The sequence below is a fragment of the Scyliorhinus canicula genome, chromosome 16 (assembly GCF_902713615.1).
Source record: "Scyliorhinus canicula chromosome 16, sScyCan1.1, whole genome shotgun sequence".
Taxonomy (NCBI): Eukaryota; Metazoa; Chordata; class Chondrichthyes; order Carcharhiniformes; family Scyliorhinidae; genus Scyliorhinus; species Scyliorhinus canicula.
Window position 1 is genome coordinate 132,645,135 of NC_052161.1, and position 20,635 is coordinate 132,665,769.

Genomic DNA, 20,635 nt, shown 5'->3' on the forward strand with positions numbered 1-20,635 from the left:
GTTAGATCCAGCAGAATGGGCAGATAGCACCTCGGTTTAACATCTCATCTTAAACACCACAATTCTATCAGTGTAGTGTGTCCTCAGAGCCAAACAGGGGCATCAGCCTGGATTATGTTCTCCATTCACTGGAGGTAGCACCTCAAACCCATCGGGTGGGATTCTCCGTTGGCCCACGCCAAAATCGGAAAAGGCGATTTGGCGGAGAATAAGTTTTGACGCCGAAATTGTGGAGAGCGCCGGGTTCACACCAAATTGTGATTCTCCAGTGCCTCGACAGTGGTGTCAATGCATTCCACTCCGCACGCACAGTAAACTCCGTTTGCATATCATAATCAGGCCTGATCCAGTATTCTCCGGTGCCTCCTCGATTCTCCCCCTTCACCGGGGTGAATTCCTGACTGTGTGGTTCACTTGTGTTTTCAAAAATTGTGAAACAGGTGCCGCGGCCGCTGAGGAGGAGAGAGGGGTTACGGAAAGTGTCCAACATCGACACAGTGTGCGGAAAGTTGTGCAGCTGGCCAGGGCCTTCTGCCAGGGCTGGAGGGAGTAGTGGCCAGGAGGTGGGCCGTGGGGTCAGGGTGGACAGACACAGAACACCATTGCCGCAGCCGGCAAGGCAGCCATGCAGCTGCGCATGCCGCTGACTGCCCACTGTGAACTTAGTACCATGGGTCGTACGGGTGTCCCTCCAGTACCCTCCGGCTCCAGCTGGCCCATCAATGGGGTGGGCGTGCTCCAGCGCAACCAGTGCCATCTTGTTAGCTGGGCTGAGTTTCGTGGGGTGTGAAATGTAGATATGCAGCTGCACCTTGTCAGCTCCTGAGTGTCAATCACTGACCTGGCGAATCATACACCATTTTTCATTGGAATCGATCGTATTCCACGTGGCGCCGGTGCTAGTCCCTCCATTGTCGCTGGATCGGTCCAGATGCAGCGTTAAATTTGCTGAGGTAAATGTCCATTAATCCTGCCCCGGAATCAACAGTTAGCATCAGGAAGAATCCCACCCAACGCCTTCTGACTCAGTGGAAAAAAAACAAGCAAGGTACATTTTACAAGATGCATCCGAAGGAGTTATCACTTCAGCCAGAATTCTGGGGTGAGTAAGACAGGGTGGTGGAAAATCTCACGGCCCCACTTGAAGAAGATCACAGGAGATTCCTCCGTCTAGTCAATGCTCATCCTTCAATCCGCACCCTCAAAGCCCAGAAAGTATCTGCTCATTATCTCAATGTTGTCTCTTGGATCCTGCAGTTTGCAAATTGGCTGCTGATTTGGCTACAATGCTAGCAGTATTTAATTAGCTTTAAAGCTTTTTAAGATGTTCTGATTGTGAAAGGTGTTAGATAAATGCAAGGTTTCCTTATTCCTTTGCCTTGTGGGAAGAGGACTACGACACTCCTCAAGTTAACTCTCAGGAGAGAGACACTGGTTGAGTTCGTGATCATTGGCAGGGCGTTAGCAAATATTCTGCTGTTGGTATCTAATGGACTGGTTGAAGTCAACAGTTTATCGAATGTGCCAATAGTTGGGGGGCTTCCCATGAATTGTTGAAACTAACCCAAAGATGAATAAAGTGTTTGGCTACTCTGATGGGGTAACTTTGAAATTACATTTCATGTTTCTCAATCCTTTTGCAATTTCCAAGTGTTTTCATACCAGGAGGAAATGTCATCACTCTGAAACCCTGGCGTATAAAACAACCTTTGAATTGTTTTGACATTTTCTAAACTGTTGCCTTCATTCCACTTGTGCAGAAAACAATGGTCACGATGCAAAAGTATCCTTAATGGACACCAGAAACTCTCAGTCTTTGTGTGGTTTCAGTCATTTTAAAATTCAGTATTAACCCACCAATTCTCCATTTTCTAATTTCCTCTCCTGTGAATGTTTCGGTTGTGGCGCAATGTGTGGCTCCCCTCACTTAAAAATCAAAAGGTTGTTGGTTCAAGCCTTACTCCAGAGAATTACTGAAGGACTGTTGCAATATCGGAGGTGCTGTGTTTTCAGCTAAGGTGTTAAAATGAGATACTGGGCTGGATTCTCCGATTCTGCGGCTAAGTGCCGACGCCGGCGTGGCAAATGTGGCATTTTGGATGCCAAAATCGGCACCGAACCCTCACCGCTCCTGGGGCCAGTGGGGGGCAAGCAACGGCGCCGGTTAAAACTCCCGGCTCCCGTGCCAAAAGCGGCCGGAGAATGGCGGGGTCCGTGGCCACGCATGTGCACAGTGGAGACCTGCAACGGTCGCGCAATACAACATGGCGCCGGACCGTGCGCAGACCCGACCTGCCAAATACTGACCCAAAGGACAACCCCTGGCCACCGGCTGGCCAGCCCCCACCAGTTTCCCCCAGCCTTGGCGGAAGACCCCCGGCCAGCACCGCGGCTCCCGCCCAATTGTGGCAACGCTGGACGTAGTCCACGGCCACCATGCTGGGTTCCTGACCGCTCAGACCACACGTCAACTGTGCGGGCGGGAACTCGGCCCATCGGGGGTGAAGCATTGGGGGAGGGCCTCCCGAGTACACGTCAACGCTGTTCCAGCAGCGTGCGGCGTGCGACACAATGACGCCATTTCGGAGGGGGCAGAGACAAGTAAAGCAGCGTCAAACCCGCCGCCACTCCCGATTTGGCCGTCGGAAGGGATTCTCCGCCCGATTGCTGATTACGATGTCGACGTCGGGCAATCCCGTCCACTGCCTCCCATTCAGGTGAACATAAAAGATCCCATTCCCCTCAACCAACCTCAATAAAACGAGGATGCAGTGGCGCAGTTGTAATGTCACTGGACTAGTAATCCATGGGCCCAGGATAATACTCTGGGGACACAGGTTCTACTCCAGCCACAGCAGCTGGTGGTGGAGTTTAAATGAATAAATCTGGAACAAAGCTGATATCTGGTGACCATGACAACTGTCTGGGATTGTTGTAAACTCCCATCTGGTTCACTGGTGTCCTTTAGGGAAGGAAATCTGCCGTCCTTACCTGGTCTGGCCTACATGTGACTCCAGGCTCACAGCAATGCAGTTGACCCTTAACTGCCCTTTCTGTGGCCTAGTAGGCCATTCGGTTCAAAGGCCCTTCGGGATGGGCAACCATTGCAGGTGATGCCCATGAAAGACTAAAAAGATTATCATGTAGTAACTGTCACACTGTTAATGGGAATTAGCTGTGTGCATGTTGCCATGCATGGAACTGACAGAAAACACAACCCTTAATAGATGCCAGTCTTTCTTTTTCTGTGTTGAAATGGGAAAAATATGAGAGCATTGGCGTTTAATCAAACGTCTCACTTTCTCGTGAAGTGGGCATTAGTAGAAAATTGCTTTCAAAGCGTAACAGTAAGGAGAAGAAGCTGCAGGTGAAGAAGAGGGAAAGGAAGTGAAATGAACCGATGGTGGATTTAAATTCAGTTAATAAATGCACAGTGGTTAGCACCGTGGCCTCACGGCGCCAGGGTCCCAGGTTCGATTCCCGGCTGGGTCACTGTCCGTGTGAAGTCTGCATGTTCTCCCCGTGTCTGCGAGGATTTCCTCCGGGTGGTCCGGTTTCCTCCCACAGGTCCCGAAAGACGTGCTGTGAGTGTGAGGGGATGTGGACATTCTGAACTCTCCCTCCGTGTACCCGAACAGGCTCCGGAATGTGGCGACTAGGGGCTTTTCACAGTAACTTCATTGCAATGTAAGCCGACTTGTGACAATAAAGATTATTTTTTTAAAATTGATAATTGAATCCTGACTAAAAAGCTGGCGTGAATCATGGTGACCATGAAACTATTGGATTGCCATAAAAACCCACCTGGTTCGTTAATGTTGTTCAGGGAAGAAAATCTCCACCTGGTCTGGCCCAGATGTGAATCCAGACCCACAGCTGGTTGTTGACTGATAACTGTCCTGTGAAATGGCCCTGCAAACCTTTCCTTTGTTAAGAAGACAGCTCACAGCACCGCAAGAGCAATTAGGTGCAGGCATTAAATGCTGACCTATCCAGTGACGCCCACAAGCTGGGAATGAATAATCAGGTTAACCAGCGCTTTACATAACTGAAACATAACGTGCCCCTTTTGTATTCTAGTCTCCTTAAGAGAAAGCCCAACATTTCTAGAGCCGCTTAATTATATTTAGTACACGCCCATGAGCTTTTAATGAATTCTGTACTTGGGTCCCTAAAGTCTCTGCTCCTGCATGGTTCCTAGCTTCTCAACATTTGTACAGTATTCTAATTAATTTGTATTTGATCCAAAATGGATGACAGCACCTTACATTCAAGTACATCTGCCACAGCTTTAACCATTCACTTGAGCTATCGGTATTCCTTTGCGATGTCCTGTTCCCGTCAACGCCACCACTGACTGCATAATGTAACACTGTTAGTTGTTCTGTAAAATGATGATGTACTTTCAAGAAATAAGTTATATCTTGGGAGTGCTATAATCAGATTCTCTTTCAGCTAAGCTGCATTGCCATTTTTATAAAATAGGTGAGAAATCTTTCTCTGGTTATCTAAGACCGGTGTTCTGGCCTTTGCGTCCCTAGTAGCCTGGCGGAGGATCTTGATGCAGTGGAAAGACGCGAGGCCCCCAAGTGTGGAGACCTGGATCAGTGACATGGCGGGATTTATAAAATTGGAGAGGGTCAAATTTGCCCTGAGAGGATCAGTACAAGGGTTCTATAAACGGTGGCAGCCTTTTCTGGACTTTCTGGCTCAAAGATAGGCATCTTAGTCAATAGCAGCAGCAACCTGTTGTTGTTATATAAATACAAAATTTTTCAATAAACATTATTTTTTAAAAAAAGAATGAGCAGAAGACTACATGACTGGGACAGATTTTAATTTGACAAAATGAGTGAACAGACAGAATGCTATCAAATTTTTCTCTTTGTCCATTCACAACTGCTTTACGATCACTGCAGTCTAATGACAGCTGGATGAATTTATTCATCTTGCAGCAATGCATGGAATTTGTCAGCATTGTTCTCCATAATCATTGCAATTGACTTGCTTCCTGATGTAAGGGCAGCTGGCCAGAGGTAACTTTAATGATCCCTTCACTGCATTCCAGATGGTTTTGAGGGTATTACAATTCAAGGGGGGCCAGTGCATTACTAGGAGAGTAGGCTGCCTCCAAGCTCTTACTTTTTTGAGGAATGGCAGCAAACCTCTTGTTGAGTCCGGACACAAATGCCGTATTCATCATCAGCGGTTTGGAGACATTGGCTTGCAACTGAGTCCATCCTTCCAAAGTGGCAGGGTGACATCTTGAGAAGGGGTTGGTTCTCGCTTTGGACTCTGCACAGTACAAGCTCTGTATCTGGGCGATGACTGGCAGCTGACCATGGGTCAGCATCGAAACAGCTTTCTGAAGGGGTTTCATTTCCACAGCCTCCATTTCCCCCTGATCTGATAGCGATCTAATTGTTGATGGTTTCCTCAAGGGCTTCCTCACTGAGCGTTTCATACTACGTGGACACAACTGCTTAACAATTGGTGATGTCTTTTCAACTCTTATTGGCCTTGGCACGTGATCCTGATGACAACCGTTGTAGATGAGGACAAATTCTTTCAGCGAATGCAGTGGTAAGACAAACGCTCCTTTACTACATTTTTTGAATATCTCAATTACCACATCTAAGAACAGAGAGAGAAAATTGTTTAATGCACACCTGCTTTGTTCATTTACAAAATATTAATTTCATCGCTTGAAAACTACCGGCGATGTCTGTAAACCCTCTTCTTTAACTACCCGAGTGAAACAACCACCTTACCAAGAGCTTCATAAACTAATTGAGGGATGAGTGTTTTGAGAGCTGAACAGTGTCTATGTAAAGAAGGATTGGCGTTCATCTCCAGTAGCCAGACCTGCAAACAGATCAAACACATATCTGTTAATCCATGGAAATAGAAAATTGGAGGCCATTCAGCCCGACGAGCCTGCTCCGCCATTCATTATGATGCTGTCTGATCATCCAACTCAATAGCCTGTTTTCACCTTCCCACCATGTCCTTTGACCCCTTTCACCACAAGAGCTGTATTTAACTCCTTCTTGAAAACATACAGGGCGCGATTCTCCGCTGCCCACGACGGGTCGGAGAATAGCGGGAGGGCCTTCCCGACAATTTTCACGGCCTCTCGCCTTTCTCCCCCCCTCCGGCCGCCCCCCGACACGAATCGCTGCTCGCCGTTTTTTCCGGCGAACAGCGATTCTCCGCAGGCCGATGGGCCGAATACCGCGGAGTTTACGGCCGTTTTCACGGCCGCGATCACACCTGCTTTCAGCGTTCGTGAAAACGGCCACAAAGTGCCCGTCCCGGACAACCATGGCACCGATTGACACGGCCGCACCACGGCCGTGCCAAGGGTGGCATGGGCCTGCGATCGGTGGGCACCGATTGCGGGCAGCGGGTCCGATACCCGCGCACTATTTGTTCTTCCGCCGCCCCGCAGGATCAGTCCGCGGGGCGGCTGAGGGGCATGATGGCCTGCGCATGCGCGGGTTTGACGCGTCTGCGTGATGATGTCATCCGCGCATGCGCGGGTTGGAGCCGTCCAACCCGCGCATGCGTGGCTGACGCCATCGTGCGCGTCAGCCGCTGTGACTCTTGGCGGCTGGAGTTAGCGCCGTTCGCTAACTCCGCGTCGCCGTGATTCCCCCGGACCCGATACTAGCCCCGCCCAGGGGGGAGAATCGGGTCCCAGGACGGAGCTCCAAGGCTGGCGTGAAACACGGCCAGTTTCACGCCAGCCTTCACAGCACGCCGGATTTGCGGACAATCGCGCCCACAATGTATTGCCCTTGACTACTTTCTCTGGTAGCGAATTCCACAGGCTCACCGTTGTCTGGGTGAAGAAGTTTTTGCTCATCTCAGTCTGGAATGCTCTGCCTGGGGAGGTGGTAGAGGCAGGATGCCTCCCATCCTTTAAAAAGTACCTGGATGTGTACTTGGTATGCCATCGTCCCAACTTCGGTAGTAGGGAACATGCTGGAATCTATCATCAAGGAAGAAATAGCGAGGCATCTGGATGGAAATTGTCCCATTGGGCAGACGCAGCTTGGGTTCATAAAGAGCAGGTCGTGCCTAACTAATTTAGTGAAATATTTTGAGGACATTACCAGTGCGGTAGATAATGGGGAGCCAATGGATGTGGTATATCTGGATTTACAGAAAGCCTTTGACAAGGTGCCAGAGAAAAGGTTGCTGCATAAAATAAGGATGAATGGCATTATGGGTAAAGTATTAGCATGGATAGAGAATTGGTTAATTAATAAAAAGAAAAGAGTGGGGATTAATGGGTGTTTCTCTGGTTGGCAATCAGTAGCTAGTGGTGTCCCTCAGGGATCAGTGTTGGGCCCACAATTGTTCACAATTTATATAGATGATTTGGAGTTGGGGACCAAGGGCAATGTGTCCAAGTTTGCAGCCGACACAAAGATGAGTGGTAAAGCAAAAAGTGCAAAGGATACTGGAAGTCTGCAGAAGGATTTGGATAGGTTAAGTGAATGGGCTAGGGTCTGGCAGATGGAATACAATGTTGACAAATGTGAGGTTATCCATTTTGGTAGGAATAATAGCAAAAGGTATTATTATTTAAATGATAAAATATTAAAACATGCTGCTGTGCAAAGGGACCTGGGTGTCCTAGTGCATGAGTCGCAAAAAGTTGGTTTACAGGTGCAACAGGTGACTAAGAAGGCGAATGGAGTTTTGTCCTTCATTTCGAGAGGGGTGGAGTTTAAGACTAGGGAGGTTTTGCTGCAACTGTATAAGGTGTTAGTGAGGCCACACCTGGAGTATTGTGTTCAGTTTTGGTCTCAGTATCTGAGAAAGAACGTACTGGCGCTAGAGGGTGTGCAGAGGAGATTCACTAGGTTAATCCCAGAGTTGAGGGGGTTGGATTACGAGGAGAGCTTGAGTAGACTGGGACTGTACTTGTTGGAATTTTGAAGGATGCTGGGGGGGAAGTAGATTTAAGACTGAGCTCAGGAGGAACTTCTTCACCCAAAGGGTTGTGAATCTGTGGAATTCCCTACCCAGTGAAGCAGTTGGGGCACCTTCATTGAATGTTTTCAAAATAAAGATAGATCGTTTTTTGAAGAATAAAGGAATAAAGGTTATGGTGTTCGGGCGGGAAAGTGGAGCTGAGTCCACAAAAGATCAGCCATGATCTCATTGAATGGCGGAGCAGGCTCGAAGGGCCAGATGGCCTACTCCTGCTCCTAGTTCTTATGTTCTTATAACATTCAACGCTATGGCCCAAGTGCTGGCAAGTGGGATTAGGTGGGCAAGTCAGGGCCTTTCATGTGTTGGTGCAGACTCGATGGGCCAAAGGGCCTCTTCTGTACTGTAGTATTGTGTGATTTTGTGATGACCAGCCTACCCCATATCCTTAGACTCTGACCCCTGATTCTGGACTCCCCTCCATCGGCAACATCCTTCCTGCAATTACCCTGTCTAGTCCTGTTAGAATTTTATAGGTTTCTATAAGATCCCCCGTCATTCTTCTGAACTCCAGCAAATATGAGGGGCTGGTTTAGCACAGGGCTAAACAGCTGGCTTTTAAGGCAGGCCAGCAGAGCGGGTTCAATTCCCTTACCGGCCTCCCCGAACAGGAGCCGGAATGTAGCGACTAGCGGCTTTTCACAGTAACTTTATTTGAAGCCGACTTGTGACAATAAGCGATTTTCATTTCAGTTTCATTTCATAATCCTAACCAACTTAATCTCTCCTCGGGGGCGGGGTCGGAGAATCGCCCGGGGCCGCCGAAAATCCCGCCCCCGCCGTGGCAGAAATTCTCCGCCACTCGGGAATTGGCGGCGGCGGGAAACGCGCCGCACCGAGCGGCGAGCCCCCTGCGGCGATCCTCCGGCCCGCGATGGGCCGAAGTCCCGTTCCCTTCCGCCGCCGCCACGGCCTCCACCATGGTGGACGCGGAAGAGAATCCCCCAGTGCGCATGCGCCGGTGGTGACGTCAGCGTCACCACCGGCGCATGCGCGAACCGGCGAAGGCCTTTCGGCCAGCCCCGGCGCCGGGCGTCAAATGCCGCTGGTGCCAGTTTTGCCGCCAGTCGGCGTGATGCCAACCGCTCCGCCGTGGGCCTAGCCCCTCAATGTGAGGGCTTGGCCCCCAAAGGTGCGGAGAATTCCACACCTTTGGGGAGGCCCGACGCCGGAGTGGTTGGCGCCACTCCGCTACGCCGGGACCCCCCGCCCCGCTGGGTAGGGGAGAATGCCGCCCCATATGCCAGTCCTGCCATCCCAGGAATCAGCTTGGTGAATTTTCCCTTCTCTTGAAAGCAAGAACATCCTTCCTCAGATAAGGAGACCAAAACTGCACACAATATTCCAGGTGTGGCCTCACCAAGGCCTGATCTAATTGCAGCAAGATATCCCTGCTCCTGTACTCGAATCCTCTCACGATGAAGGCCAGCATACCATTTGCCTTCTTTACTGCCTGCCGAACCTGCATGTTTACCTTCAGTGACTGATGTATGAGGACACCCAGTTCCCATTGCACATTCCCCTCTCTCAATTTGTAGCCATCCAGATAATAATCTGCCTTCCTGTTTCTGCTACCAAAGTGGAGAACCTCACATTTATCCACATTATACTGCATCTGCCGTGCATTTGCCCACTCACTCAGCCTGTCCAAATCCCGCTGAAGCATCTCTGTATCCTCCTTACCTTGCTTTCTTCCTTGAAGACACTCCTTAAAATCTACCTGTTTGGTCTGTTATCTGCCCTAATATCTCTTTCCATGGCTCCGTGTCATTTTGTTTTACAATGCCTCTGAGAAAGATGTTCGGATGTTTTATTTCATTAAAGGAGCTTTAATTGTTGTTGTTATTGTTGTTGGATTGTTACTCTTCAATGAGGAAAATCATCACGCTACATGCAGTAGTGAGGGAAGTTCGAGCAGAATTGACGGGCTTTCATCTGCGTCTAATTGTATTAAGCCTAGACTGTGCCTGTCCCGTTTATACAGGGTCAATCAATGGAATGGAAAGCAAATTGGAATTGGCAAATGGTGTCAAGCGGTGTTGTACATGGATGGGTGCTGGAACTAATGTTGTTCATCATTCATAGAACATAGAACATACAGTGCAGAAGGAGGCCATTCAGCCCATCAAGCTTGCACTGACCCAAGGGCAGCACGGTGGCACAGAGGGTTAGCCCTGCTGCCTCACGGCGCTGAGGTCCCAGGTTCGATCCCGGCTCTGGGTCACTGTCCATGTGGAGTTTGCACATTCTCCCCGTGTCTGCGTGGGTTTCGCCCCCACAACCCAAAGATGTGCAGGGTAGGTGGATTGGCCACGCTAAATTGCCCCTTAATTGGAAAAAATGAATTGGGTACTCTAAATTTTTTTTTTTTTAATTTGCATCGACCCACTTAAGCCCTCACTTCCATCCTATCCCCGTAACCCAATAACCCCTCCTAACCTTTTTTGGTCACTAAGTGCAATTTATCATGGCCAATCCACCTAACCAACACCTCTTTGGACTGTGGGAGGAAACCGGAGCACCCGGAGGAAACCCTCCTAACTCTATTTGGACACTACGGGCAGTTTAGCACGGCCAATCCACCTAACACAATTCACACAAATAATATCAACTCAGGAACCAGAAACGCAATTTCAAAATTTGCAGATGACACCAAATTAGGAGAAACAATTAGTACTGAAGAGGACTGGAACAAAATATGGGAATGTCTGAAAAAACTTGACGAATGGGTGTGTAATTGGCATTTCAACTTCAGCATGGATTAGCGTGAAGTAATACAGGAAAAATAAGGAGCCCAAATACTTCTTGGAAAATAAGCACCTACATGGGGACGAGGAGCAGAACAATAGAACATAGAACATAGAACAGTACAGCACAGAACAGGCCCTTCGGCCCTCGATGTTGTGCCGAGCAATGATCACCCTACTCAAACCCACATATCCACCCTATACCCGTAACCCAACACCCCCCCCCCCCCTAACCTTACCTTTTAGGACTTTAGGACACTACGGGCAATTTAGCATGGCCAATCCACCTAACAATCTGAGGGACAAATAAATAAATCACTAAACATAGTGATACAAGTGAATAAGACCATACAAAATGCAAGCAAAGCACTAGGCCGAGATTTTCCGCCGCATCGCACCCCTCCCAACCTGTGGCGGGTTTTTCTGTGGCATTGTCGGCTTTTGATTGGCTGCTGTTGGGGTCTTCTGGCCCTGCCAAAATCAGTGGCCATTTGCATTACTCATCAGCCACCGGGGAACATGCCACGGGGTGGGGGGGGGGGTCTCCTTCGGTGGGATCAGTAGACGCCACCATCAGGAAGGGCTGGAAAATCATGGGCGGGATTGTTCGGAAACCGGTGGGGCGGGCAACTCCAGCGGGAAGGAGTGGCGTGAACCACTCCGGCGTCGGGCTGCCCCGAAGGTGCGGAATCCTCCGCACCTTCAGGGGCTAGGCCGGCGCTGGAATGGTTTGCGGCGTGCCAGCCGACGCGGAAGGGCTTGGCGCCATGCCAAAGGGCGCCAAAGGGCCTCCGCCGGCCGGTGCAAGTTGACGCATGCGCGGGATCTCCAGCGTGTGCTGGCATCATCCCAGTGTATGCGCAGGGGGGTTCATCTCTACGCCGGCCATCACAGACCATTACACCGGCCAGTGCGGAGTAATAGAGTGCCCCACGACACAGGCCCGTGCGCGGATTGGTGGGCTCCGATCGTGGGCCAGGCTACCATGGGTGCACCCCCGGGGCCAGATGCCCCCGCGCCCCCCCACGAGGACCCTGGAGGCCCCCCGCAGAGCCAGGTCCCGCTGGTAAGTACCTGTCGTAACATACGCCAGCGGGACTGGCTGAAAACGGTCGGCCACTCAACCCATTGCGGGTTGGAGAATTGCCGGGGGGGGGGGGCGCCGCCAGCGGCCCCCGTCATGCGCGGCACAATTCCCGCCCCCGCCAAATCCCCGGCGCCGGAGAATTCGGCAGCCGGCAGGGGCGGGATTCATGCCACGTCCCGGCGATTCGCTGACTCGGCGGGGGGTCGGAGAATCCACCCTATATTTCTAGTAATCATTTCTAAAGCAAGAGAAGTGAAAGTAGAGAAGTCATGTTAAACTTGCGTAGAACCTTGGTTGGTGTCACTTAGAATATGGTGAACATTTCTGGTCTCCATTTTATGAAAAAGAATAAAGTACAAAGAAAATTTACTGCAACAGTATGAGAACTGAGAAAGTTATGCCCATCTGTAAAGATTGAACCGGCTCTTTTTTTGAGAAACTAAAAGACTGGGGTGTTCTGATTGAAGTTTTTGAAGTTTGTGAAAGTGTTTTTATAGGATACACGTAGAGGAGATGTTTTAACTTCCAGGTGACATCACAATCTGGGGGCATAAACATAAGATAGTTACTGATCTAACCAAGAGGGAAAGTAGGGGAGATTTCTTTACCAGAGAGTAGGTAGCACGTGGAACTCAATCCCACAAGGAGTAGAGATGAACAGCATTGATGGATTCAAGGGGAAGCACATCAGCCGTAAAGCAACAGAAGGATATGTTATAGAGTCATAGATGTTTGCAGCATGGAAACAGGCCCTTCGGCCCAGCTTGTCCATGCTGCCCAGTTTCTATCACTAAGCCAGTCCCACCTGCCCGCATTTAGCCCATATCCCTCTATACCCACACTGCCCATGTAGCTGTCTAACTGCATTTTAAAGACAAAATCGTACCCGCCTCGACCATTGCCTCTGGCAGCTCATTCCAGATGTTCACCGCCCTCTAGTTCTAGACTCCTCTACCTTTGGGAAATGATGTTGACTATCTCACTTATCTATGCTCCTCATTATTTCATAGACCTCTATAAGATCACCCCTATGCTTCTTACGCTCCAGGGAAAAAAGTCCCAGCCTATCGAGCCTCTCGTTATAACTCAGGCCATCAAGTCCTGGTAGTATCCTCGTGAATCTCTTCTGCACTCTTTGTAGTTTAACAATAACCTTCCTATAATAGGGTGACCAGAACTGAACACAGTATTCCATGTGTGGTATTACCAATGCCTTGTACAACTTCAACAAGACAACATGACACTAAATGACGGAGGGTTCGAGAATTGTGTCGAGAATAAACACGAGGGAGGACCTGATAGACTGCCTGGCTGGTTTCTCTGCGATAAATACTTAGTAATGCCTATTTGAAATGGACAAGTAGAGGTGGTATTATGAACAACATCAGAGAGGAATCAGTATCACAATTGCCTCCTTTAGGAGAATATCATTATCATTAATCTAATCAAGGTCCGATCAAACAAAATAATAGAAGCTTAATTCCCCCCTCCTCCCACCAAAGGGCCAGCGGTACACAAAATCCGATGTTTCTTTCGGTGTTGATTGAGGGATAAATGTTGATTGGAACACCGCAGAGAACTCCCTTGCCCTATTTTGAATAGTGCCGTACAAACTTTTACATCCACCTGAGGCATCTCAGTTTAACATCTCAGAAAAAAGATTGCACCTTCAACAGGACAGAGCTCCCTCAGCACAGCACCGAGATGCCAGTTTAGATTGTGATACTGAACTGTCTGAAGTTGGGCTTGAACTCACAGCCTCTGACTCAAAGACATTGCCACCACAGAGTCAGAAACTCATTCACATTGGTATTCTCTATTCATCGGAATAAGGTGGAGGATTTCCTTTCTCCTTAACGCAACATCTATATAACACACGTCTCTAACATTAGGGAAGTCATTTTATGAAGTGCTTTTTATGAGTATTTTGGGACCCCCCCTCCCCCCCAAGTTAATTAATCTTCCTACATTCATATTTGTGTACACTGATACTTAAACATCCATAACAGGAGAGAATAAAAATGAGGATCACCTTGAAATTTTGATCAACAATGAAGTCACACCCTATGAGGTCAAAGTAGCCCAGTTTACAATCCAGTTTGCCCTTGGCCGTATTGAAGCATATTGTCATGATCTCCTGCATTCTCTTCTGTAAGAAAGCAATCATGTTCATTAATCAGTGCACTACTTCTGATGGTCATCGCCCCAAAATGTTGACTCTTGTTTCTTTTCCTCCACGGAGGCTGCCTGAGTTGCTGGGTGTCTCCCAGCACGTTGCTGTTAATGTAGCAGTTCCAAGCCCTTCCCTCCCTTGATTGTGTTACTAAAAGAAATGCAGGTATGACAAAAATGTTCGAGGACCTAGAGGAGGGACTTTGCACAAGGTAATGCTTTGTACAGAAATTGGGGGTTTCTGATTTCTGTAGTTTTGAAAGTTCAGTTGCAAACATTAACTCTGATTTTTATTTAAAGTTAGAGTAGGGAATCTGTCAATTGTAAACAGATGGCGGGTGTTAACTGGGGATCTATTTGTATCTATGCACGCAGACTAAATTTATGGTTTGGAAGTGTAATGCTTGTAATGTGCAAGTCTGTAAATAAATATTAACGTATGGAAAGATTGGCTCCAGTTGTATCCTTCACCATTTTGCAAACATGCTCTGCTGCTTTAATTTCCTCCAGAAAGCCAATTAATATATAATTAATATCTCACACTTTTTGTGCACGCAGCGAGATTACTGCTTCTGTGTGGACATAATGAATTGAAAACTGCACTTTTATCCTCTGTCTTGGGCAGGTTAACCTCTGCAGTTAATTGTAAGTTACAGTAAGTTCCATACTGGGGCATATGTTGGATGCCCAGCTGCGGCACGGTAGCACAGTGGTTAGCGCTGTTGCTTCACTGCGCCAGGGACCTGGGTTGGATCCCGGCTTGGGTCACTGTCTGTGCGGAGTCCGCATGTTCTCCCTGTGTCTGCATGGGTTTCCTCCGGGTGCTCTGGTTTCCTCCCACTAGTACAGAAAGACGGTCTTGTTAGGTGAATTGGAGATGCTGAACTCTCCCTCCATGTACCCGAACAGTGTGGAAGGAGCTGCGCTCCGAAAGCTAGTGATTCGAAACAAACCTGTTGGGACTTTAACCTGGTGTTGTAAGGCTCCTTACTGTGCTCACCCCAGTCCAACGTCGGCATCTCCACATCATAGATGATTATAAGCATTGTGATTAGTTTCACAGCTGGGTAATGAGATCAATTCAAACATAAAGGAAAGTGAACATAGAACATAGAGCATAGAACAGTACAGCACAGAACAGGCCCTTCGGCCCTCGATGTTGTGCCGAGCCTTGTTCGTAACCAAGATCAAGCTATCCCACTCCCTGTCATTCTGGTGTGCTCCATGTGCCTATCCAATAACCTCTTGAAAGTTCCTAAAGTGTCCGACTCCACTATCACAGCAGGCAGTCCATTCCACATCCTAACCACTCTCTGAGTAAAGAACCTACCTCGGACATCCGAGGGGCTGGTTTAGCTCACTGGGCTAAATCGCTGGCTTTATAAGCAGACCAACCAGGCCAGCAGCACGGTTCGATTCCCGTACCAGCCTCCCCGGGCAGGCACCCGAATGTGGCGAATAGGGGCTTTTCACAGTAACTTCATTGAAGCCTACTCCTGACAATAAGCGATTTTCATTTTTTCATTTCATCCTTCCTATATCTCCTACCCTGAACCTTATAGTTATGCCCCCTTGTAACAGCTACATCCACTCGAGGAAATAGTCTCTGAACGTCCACTCTATCTATCTCCCTCATCATCTTATAAACCTCTAATAAGTCGCCTCTCATCCTCCTCCGCTCCAAAGAGAAAAGCCCTAACTCCCTCAACCTTTCCTCATAAGACCTATCCTCCAAACCAGGCAGCATCCTGGTAATCTCCTTTGCACCCTTTCCAATGCTTTCACATCCTTCCTGTAGTGAGGTGACCAGAACTGCACACAATACTCCAAATGTGGTCTCACCAGGGTCATGTACAGTTGCAGCATAACCCCACGGCTCTTAAACGCAAGCCCCCTGTTAATAAACGCTAACACGCTATAGGCCTTCTTCACGGCTCTGTCCACTTGAGTGGCAATCTTCAGAGATCTATGGGCATGAACCCCAAGATCTCTCTGTTCCTCCACATTCCTCAGAACCCTGCCGTTGACCCTGTAATCCGCATTCTTTAATGGGGGGTTTCATGTGGAGGTCTCTGTGATGGGGCTCTTTGTAATGGGGGTCTTTGGCAGGGGTATCTGTAAAGGGTCTCTGGGGGCGGTTCTTTAATCAGGGGTTTCTGCTGGGGGTCTCTCTTATGGGGAATTTCTGGTCTGGTCCTCTGCAATGAGGGTCTCTGGAGGGGGGGCAGGATTTGTATTGTGGGGCAGAAGGGGGCACTCTGATGAACATGGGGGGCAACTCCCTAAAGAGTTACCCCATTGACCCACCATGAAGTCCACCACGCCAGGACTGTGCTAGGAAATTACTGCACCAGTTCTAGCCCACATGAATTCCGGCCCAGAGGAATGGAGATTCATCCAGCCTTGGAGAATCACCGGCGTTGGAGAATCACCAGCGTTGGAGAATCACCGGCCTTGGAGAATCTGGGGTGCCTAGCACATTAATAGTATGCAAATGGGTCAAAATAATTCATTTGCATACTCCCGCTGGCACGGGGAGGAAACCTTGATACCGCCGCCAGCGGGCCATCGGAGCACTGGAACAACGCAGATCCCATTTTTGGATGATGCTGGATTCTCCGCTGCATGGGGAACTCTGCTATCGGCAGGGGGAGTGGGAGAATCCATTCCCAAGCTGCTTTGGATCATTGCTCAATTTCACTCCTTACGTGGATTGGGGTTGGATTTTGTCCGATCCTGCTCCTGTGAAGTACCCTGGGGCGTATGTTACAGGTGCTATATAAATTCAAGTTGTTGAAAGCCTTGCCAGTAAATTAAGACTGTGTAACATTGCAGTAAAGTTATGGTGGGATTTATAGTTTTGCTCTGTGACAGAACAGCCTCGAAGGGACGAATGGCCTATTTTCTTACATTCAGCCGTGTGCACATTTCATTAACCTTGATTTGCAAAATATCCTATTTTGTCATTATTTAGAAACATGTCGCCCCCCCACTGCTCCCCCCCCTCCCCGCGCCCCCCCCCCCCCCCCCCCCCCCCCCCCCCCCCGTGACAGAGGCTGCTTTCCATTGGCCATGCATTTTGGAAAGTTTGCACGCCCCCACCACCAGCGAACCTGCCGCAGGGGGTTGCCTTCGGTTGAGGGGGGGGGGGGGGGGGGGGGGGGGGGGGCGAAGATCCCACAAGTGTGAAAGGTCAGCAAATCCCACCCAAATTCAACTTGATACGCTGGCGATGCATGCCATCTACAATCGATAGGCCCAAGTACCTAACTCCTCTGATGGGCACATGGCTGAGTGCCGCTAATGGAGCCTGCATGATAGCTAAAGCACAAACTTACTGCAAAAACAGTGAAGACCCAGTCCTTTGGGAGGTGCCTTTCTTTCATATATCTCTTATTAATATAGGTATTCAATCGTTCCATGGACCAGATTGTTTCCTCCTTCATTCCCTGGTACAGAGGGCTCTTTCGCTGCATGAACTGTAGATAGGAAAGTGCAAAAGTTTCAATTAATGAAATAAAATTCCACCCAGTAGGAGGGGAGGTGAAGTTGCATCACGCTTTTGAAGTTACTGCACATAATAATAATCTTTATTATTGTCACAAATAGGCTTACATTAACGCTGCAATGAAGTTACTGTGAAAAACCCCGAGTCGCCATACTCCAGCGCCTGTTTGGGTACACGGAGGGAGAATTCAGAATGTCCAATTCACCTAACAAGCGCGTCTTCCGGGACATGTAAGAGGTACATTAAATGTAAAAGGCTCAAAAGAATCACAGGAACACTGGTAGACATGGGGCATAAACACAATTAGCAGACCCCACAAATGAACCAGAAAATGGAGGGTGACCATTCAATGACCAATCTGCATTAGTGGTGTCCAATCTGCACAGGGGCCTGGGACATGCAAATCCTCTGTCTGCCTTGAACATGGAACCCACCATCGGGAGTACCAAGGGGGAAGACCCAGAATTTTCTCAAACCTTGGTATGCATTGGGCCCATTTTGTAAGCGGCAAATGCATACAAAGAAAACAAATTTAGCAGCAAATGATCTACACTCCATCTAATTTCCACCCGTTGGATTCATTTCCGCCCTGCTGGTGGAATTAATCTGGCCCACAGCGCACTGGACTGGTAGGTGGGGAGCCCACTCTGGTCTCATGTCATCATTCTGGCCCAGTGGTCGGATCGTTCCTTTTGTAATGGAGGCCGAATCCTTTGCTTGGCTGACCTCCTGGGCAGAGCTTGCGAGCAGGGCCCCTAGGTACTCAAGGCATGCCTGCATTGGTACACAAATTATTACTATGGCAACACTCACCAGTTCTAATCAGCAGGCCTATGTACCAATGCTGATAACATGATTAAGTGAGTTCATTAAAAATTGGAGCCTGGATGAAAGTTTACTGGAAAAATGGTGATGACTCAGTTCTTTGAACGTTGCTTTGCTGTGCGTAGGGCTTCTAATGGAGTGTAAACTAGCTGGTTCCCTACAGTGCAAAGGAGGCCATTCAGCCCACCCAGTCTACATCGACCCTCTGAAAGAGCACCTTACCTCGGCCCAAACCCCACATTATTCCCATAATTCCACCTCGGGCCAATTTAATGTGGCCAATCCACCTAACCTGCACATATTTGGACTGTGGGAGGAAACCGGAGCACCCGGAGGAAACCCACGCAGACATGAAGAGAAAATGCAAACTCCACACAGCCACCCGAGGTCAGAATCGAACCCAGTCCCCTGGCGCTGTGAGGCAGCAGTGCTAACCACCGTGCCACCCTGGTTGACTCTAATTGGTCAAAGCGTTGCATCTTTTTTTGAATAAGCAAAAGCATGGGGACAATAGCTCCCTGGTGCATTGATCGCGGAAATGTTACCCAGTGCAGGGTAAACTATTGCCCCCTCTGAGGGCAGAATTAAAAGCTTTGATGGCAAGTCCCTTTTTCTCAGCAATTAGTTCATCCTTCACTAAAACCTCCTAAATTGAGGGGGGTATAAATCAAGGTTATGAATCCTATTTCCATAATTGAACTCTGCCAGCCCTGATACCGTTCTGGCACCTGGATTCTGATAGTCACGCCACATTCCCAGTTCACCTATATTCAACCAAAAATAATGAAATGAAACTCTGCCTTTTCAGGTGCCTTTCATTCAAAACCATACGTTGCGACAACTAAGATTGATTTTGTTCCTGAGTTCTATGGGAGAAGAATGAGGAGGGCGACAGCGTTCTCCTCGTTTTCAACTTACCTGGTTGGTCAAGTGGCTTGTCAGATCATCAGTAAATGGATCGTATACGTTGCATGTCGATCTGGCGTAACCATGGTGAAAGAAGGCCATAAAAGGCGCAGTGCAGGCGATTAAGAAATAGGAACGGACGTCGAACTTTCTCCCTTCCAAGAGTAAGGGCCTGACAACGTACCTGTTAGGGTAAATGGCACAGGCTTGTTAGTGCAATTCTACGGGCAGATAGTTCATTCTCAGTGCTTCGAGCCTGAACTCAATCTCAAGAATCCTGATTTATTTTTGTGTGGGACAGAGGCAAGTGATGTCCACCTACAACACCATGGTGCTGAGAATCACAAGTCAAACCACACAGACTGTGTTGGGATTCGGGGCGGAGGGGGGGGAGGTGCCATTAAAGTTGTAACCATTCTACTTTCTACTCAAGCTTTGCTTACTCAAACTGATTGCAGCTGCATTCCCGGACCAATATAAACACGTAAAAATGAAATAAATGTGCATTTACATCGTGATTTTCACCATTACCGGACATCTCAAACTGCCGTAGAGACAGTGATGTACTTTTGAAGTGTGGCAAATGTTGTAATTTAGGAAACACAGCAGTCAATTTGCTCACAGCAAGCTCTCACACATATGTTAATGACCAGATCGATGTTTTTGTGATGTTGATTGAGGGATAAATTCTGGGAAGGGGACTGGGAGTAATTCCCCTGTTCTTCAGAAATTGCTGTGGGATCTTGCACAACCACCACTGTTGGCTGATGGCGCCCCAGGTTAACATCTCACCAAAGGGAGACAGCACCTCCGACAATGCAGAACCCCCGCGGAACTGCTCAGGAGTGCCAGACTTAATTCATTAAACCCTGGACTGAGACTTGAACCCGAAAAGCTTGAAACTCAGAGGGCAAAATACTACCAACTGAACCATAGCTGACATGGTGAGGGAAAGATCAACTTGGCCATCAAATCTTTTTTTTCCTCTCTCTTTATCCTGGATTAGGCATTGATAATGCCGCAAGTTCGCAGAAAATGTAACAGAGCACGGCATTAACTGCCCAACATAATTAAAGCAAATTGTTTCATCGTGATCTTTATTGGTCTGTGGGAGCTTGTTGTGTACAAATTGACTGCCTTATTTCCCACATCCCAACAGCTTCCATAAGATAATTAATTGACTGGAAAGCTCTTTGAGATGCTCTCTGAGGTTATGAAAGATGCTATATTAGTGCAAGATCTTTCAGTCCAACAGGTGATTCTATCCCATTCCAATTGATTTCCAATGGGGCTTTTGTGTAACCTTCAGGTGAAACAGGTTAGGAGGGCGGGCGATCAGTGCATCAGGGCTTACAGACATAATTCCACCCGCACTTTAAACTTAAA

The 20,635-nt window shown here is 48.5% G+C and overlaps 1 protein-coding gene across 4 annotated transcripts in view; it reads right to left on the reverse strand.

Moving 5' to 3' along the window:
• Positions 1–4,820: 4,820 nt before the first annotated feature.
• ttll10 (tubulin tyrosine ligase-like family, member 10) overlaps positions 4,821–20,635 on the reverse strand; it is a 48,631-nt gene continuing 32,816 nt past the window's right edge. For all 4 annotated transcript variants that reach the window (XM_038773313.1, XM_038773316.1, XM_038773314.1 and 1 more), the window contains exons 7-11: positions 19,262–19,433; positions 17,349–17,489; positions 13,871–13,987; positions 5,772–5,865; positions 4,821–5,634 (exon numbers count right to left, since the gene is read on the reverse strand). In XM_038773313.1, coding sequence (XP_038629241.1) covers positions 5,084–5,634; positions 5,772–5,865; positions 13,871–13,987; positions 17,349–17,489; positions 19,262–19,433 — 1,075 coding nt within the window. In that variant the 3' untranslated portion in view covers positions 4,821–5,083. The remainder of the gene's footprint in view (positions 5,635–5,771; positions 5,866–13,870; positions 13,988–17,348; positions 17,490–19,261; positions 19,434–20,635) is intronic.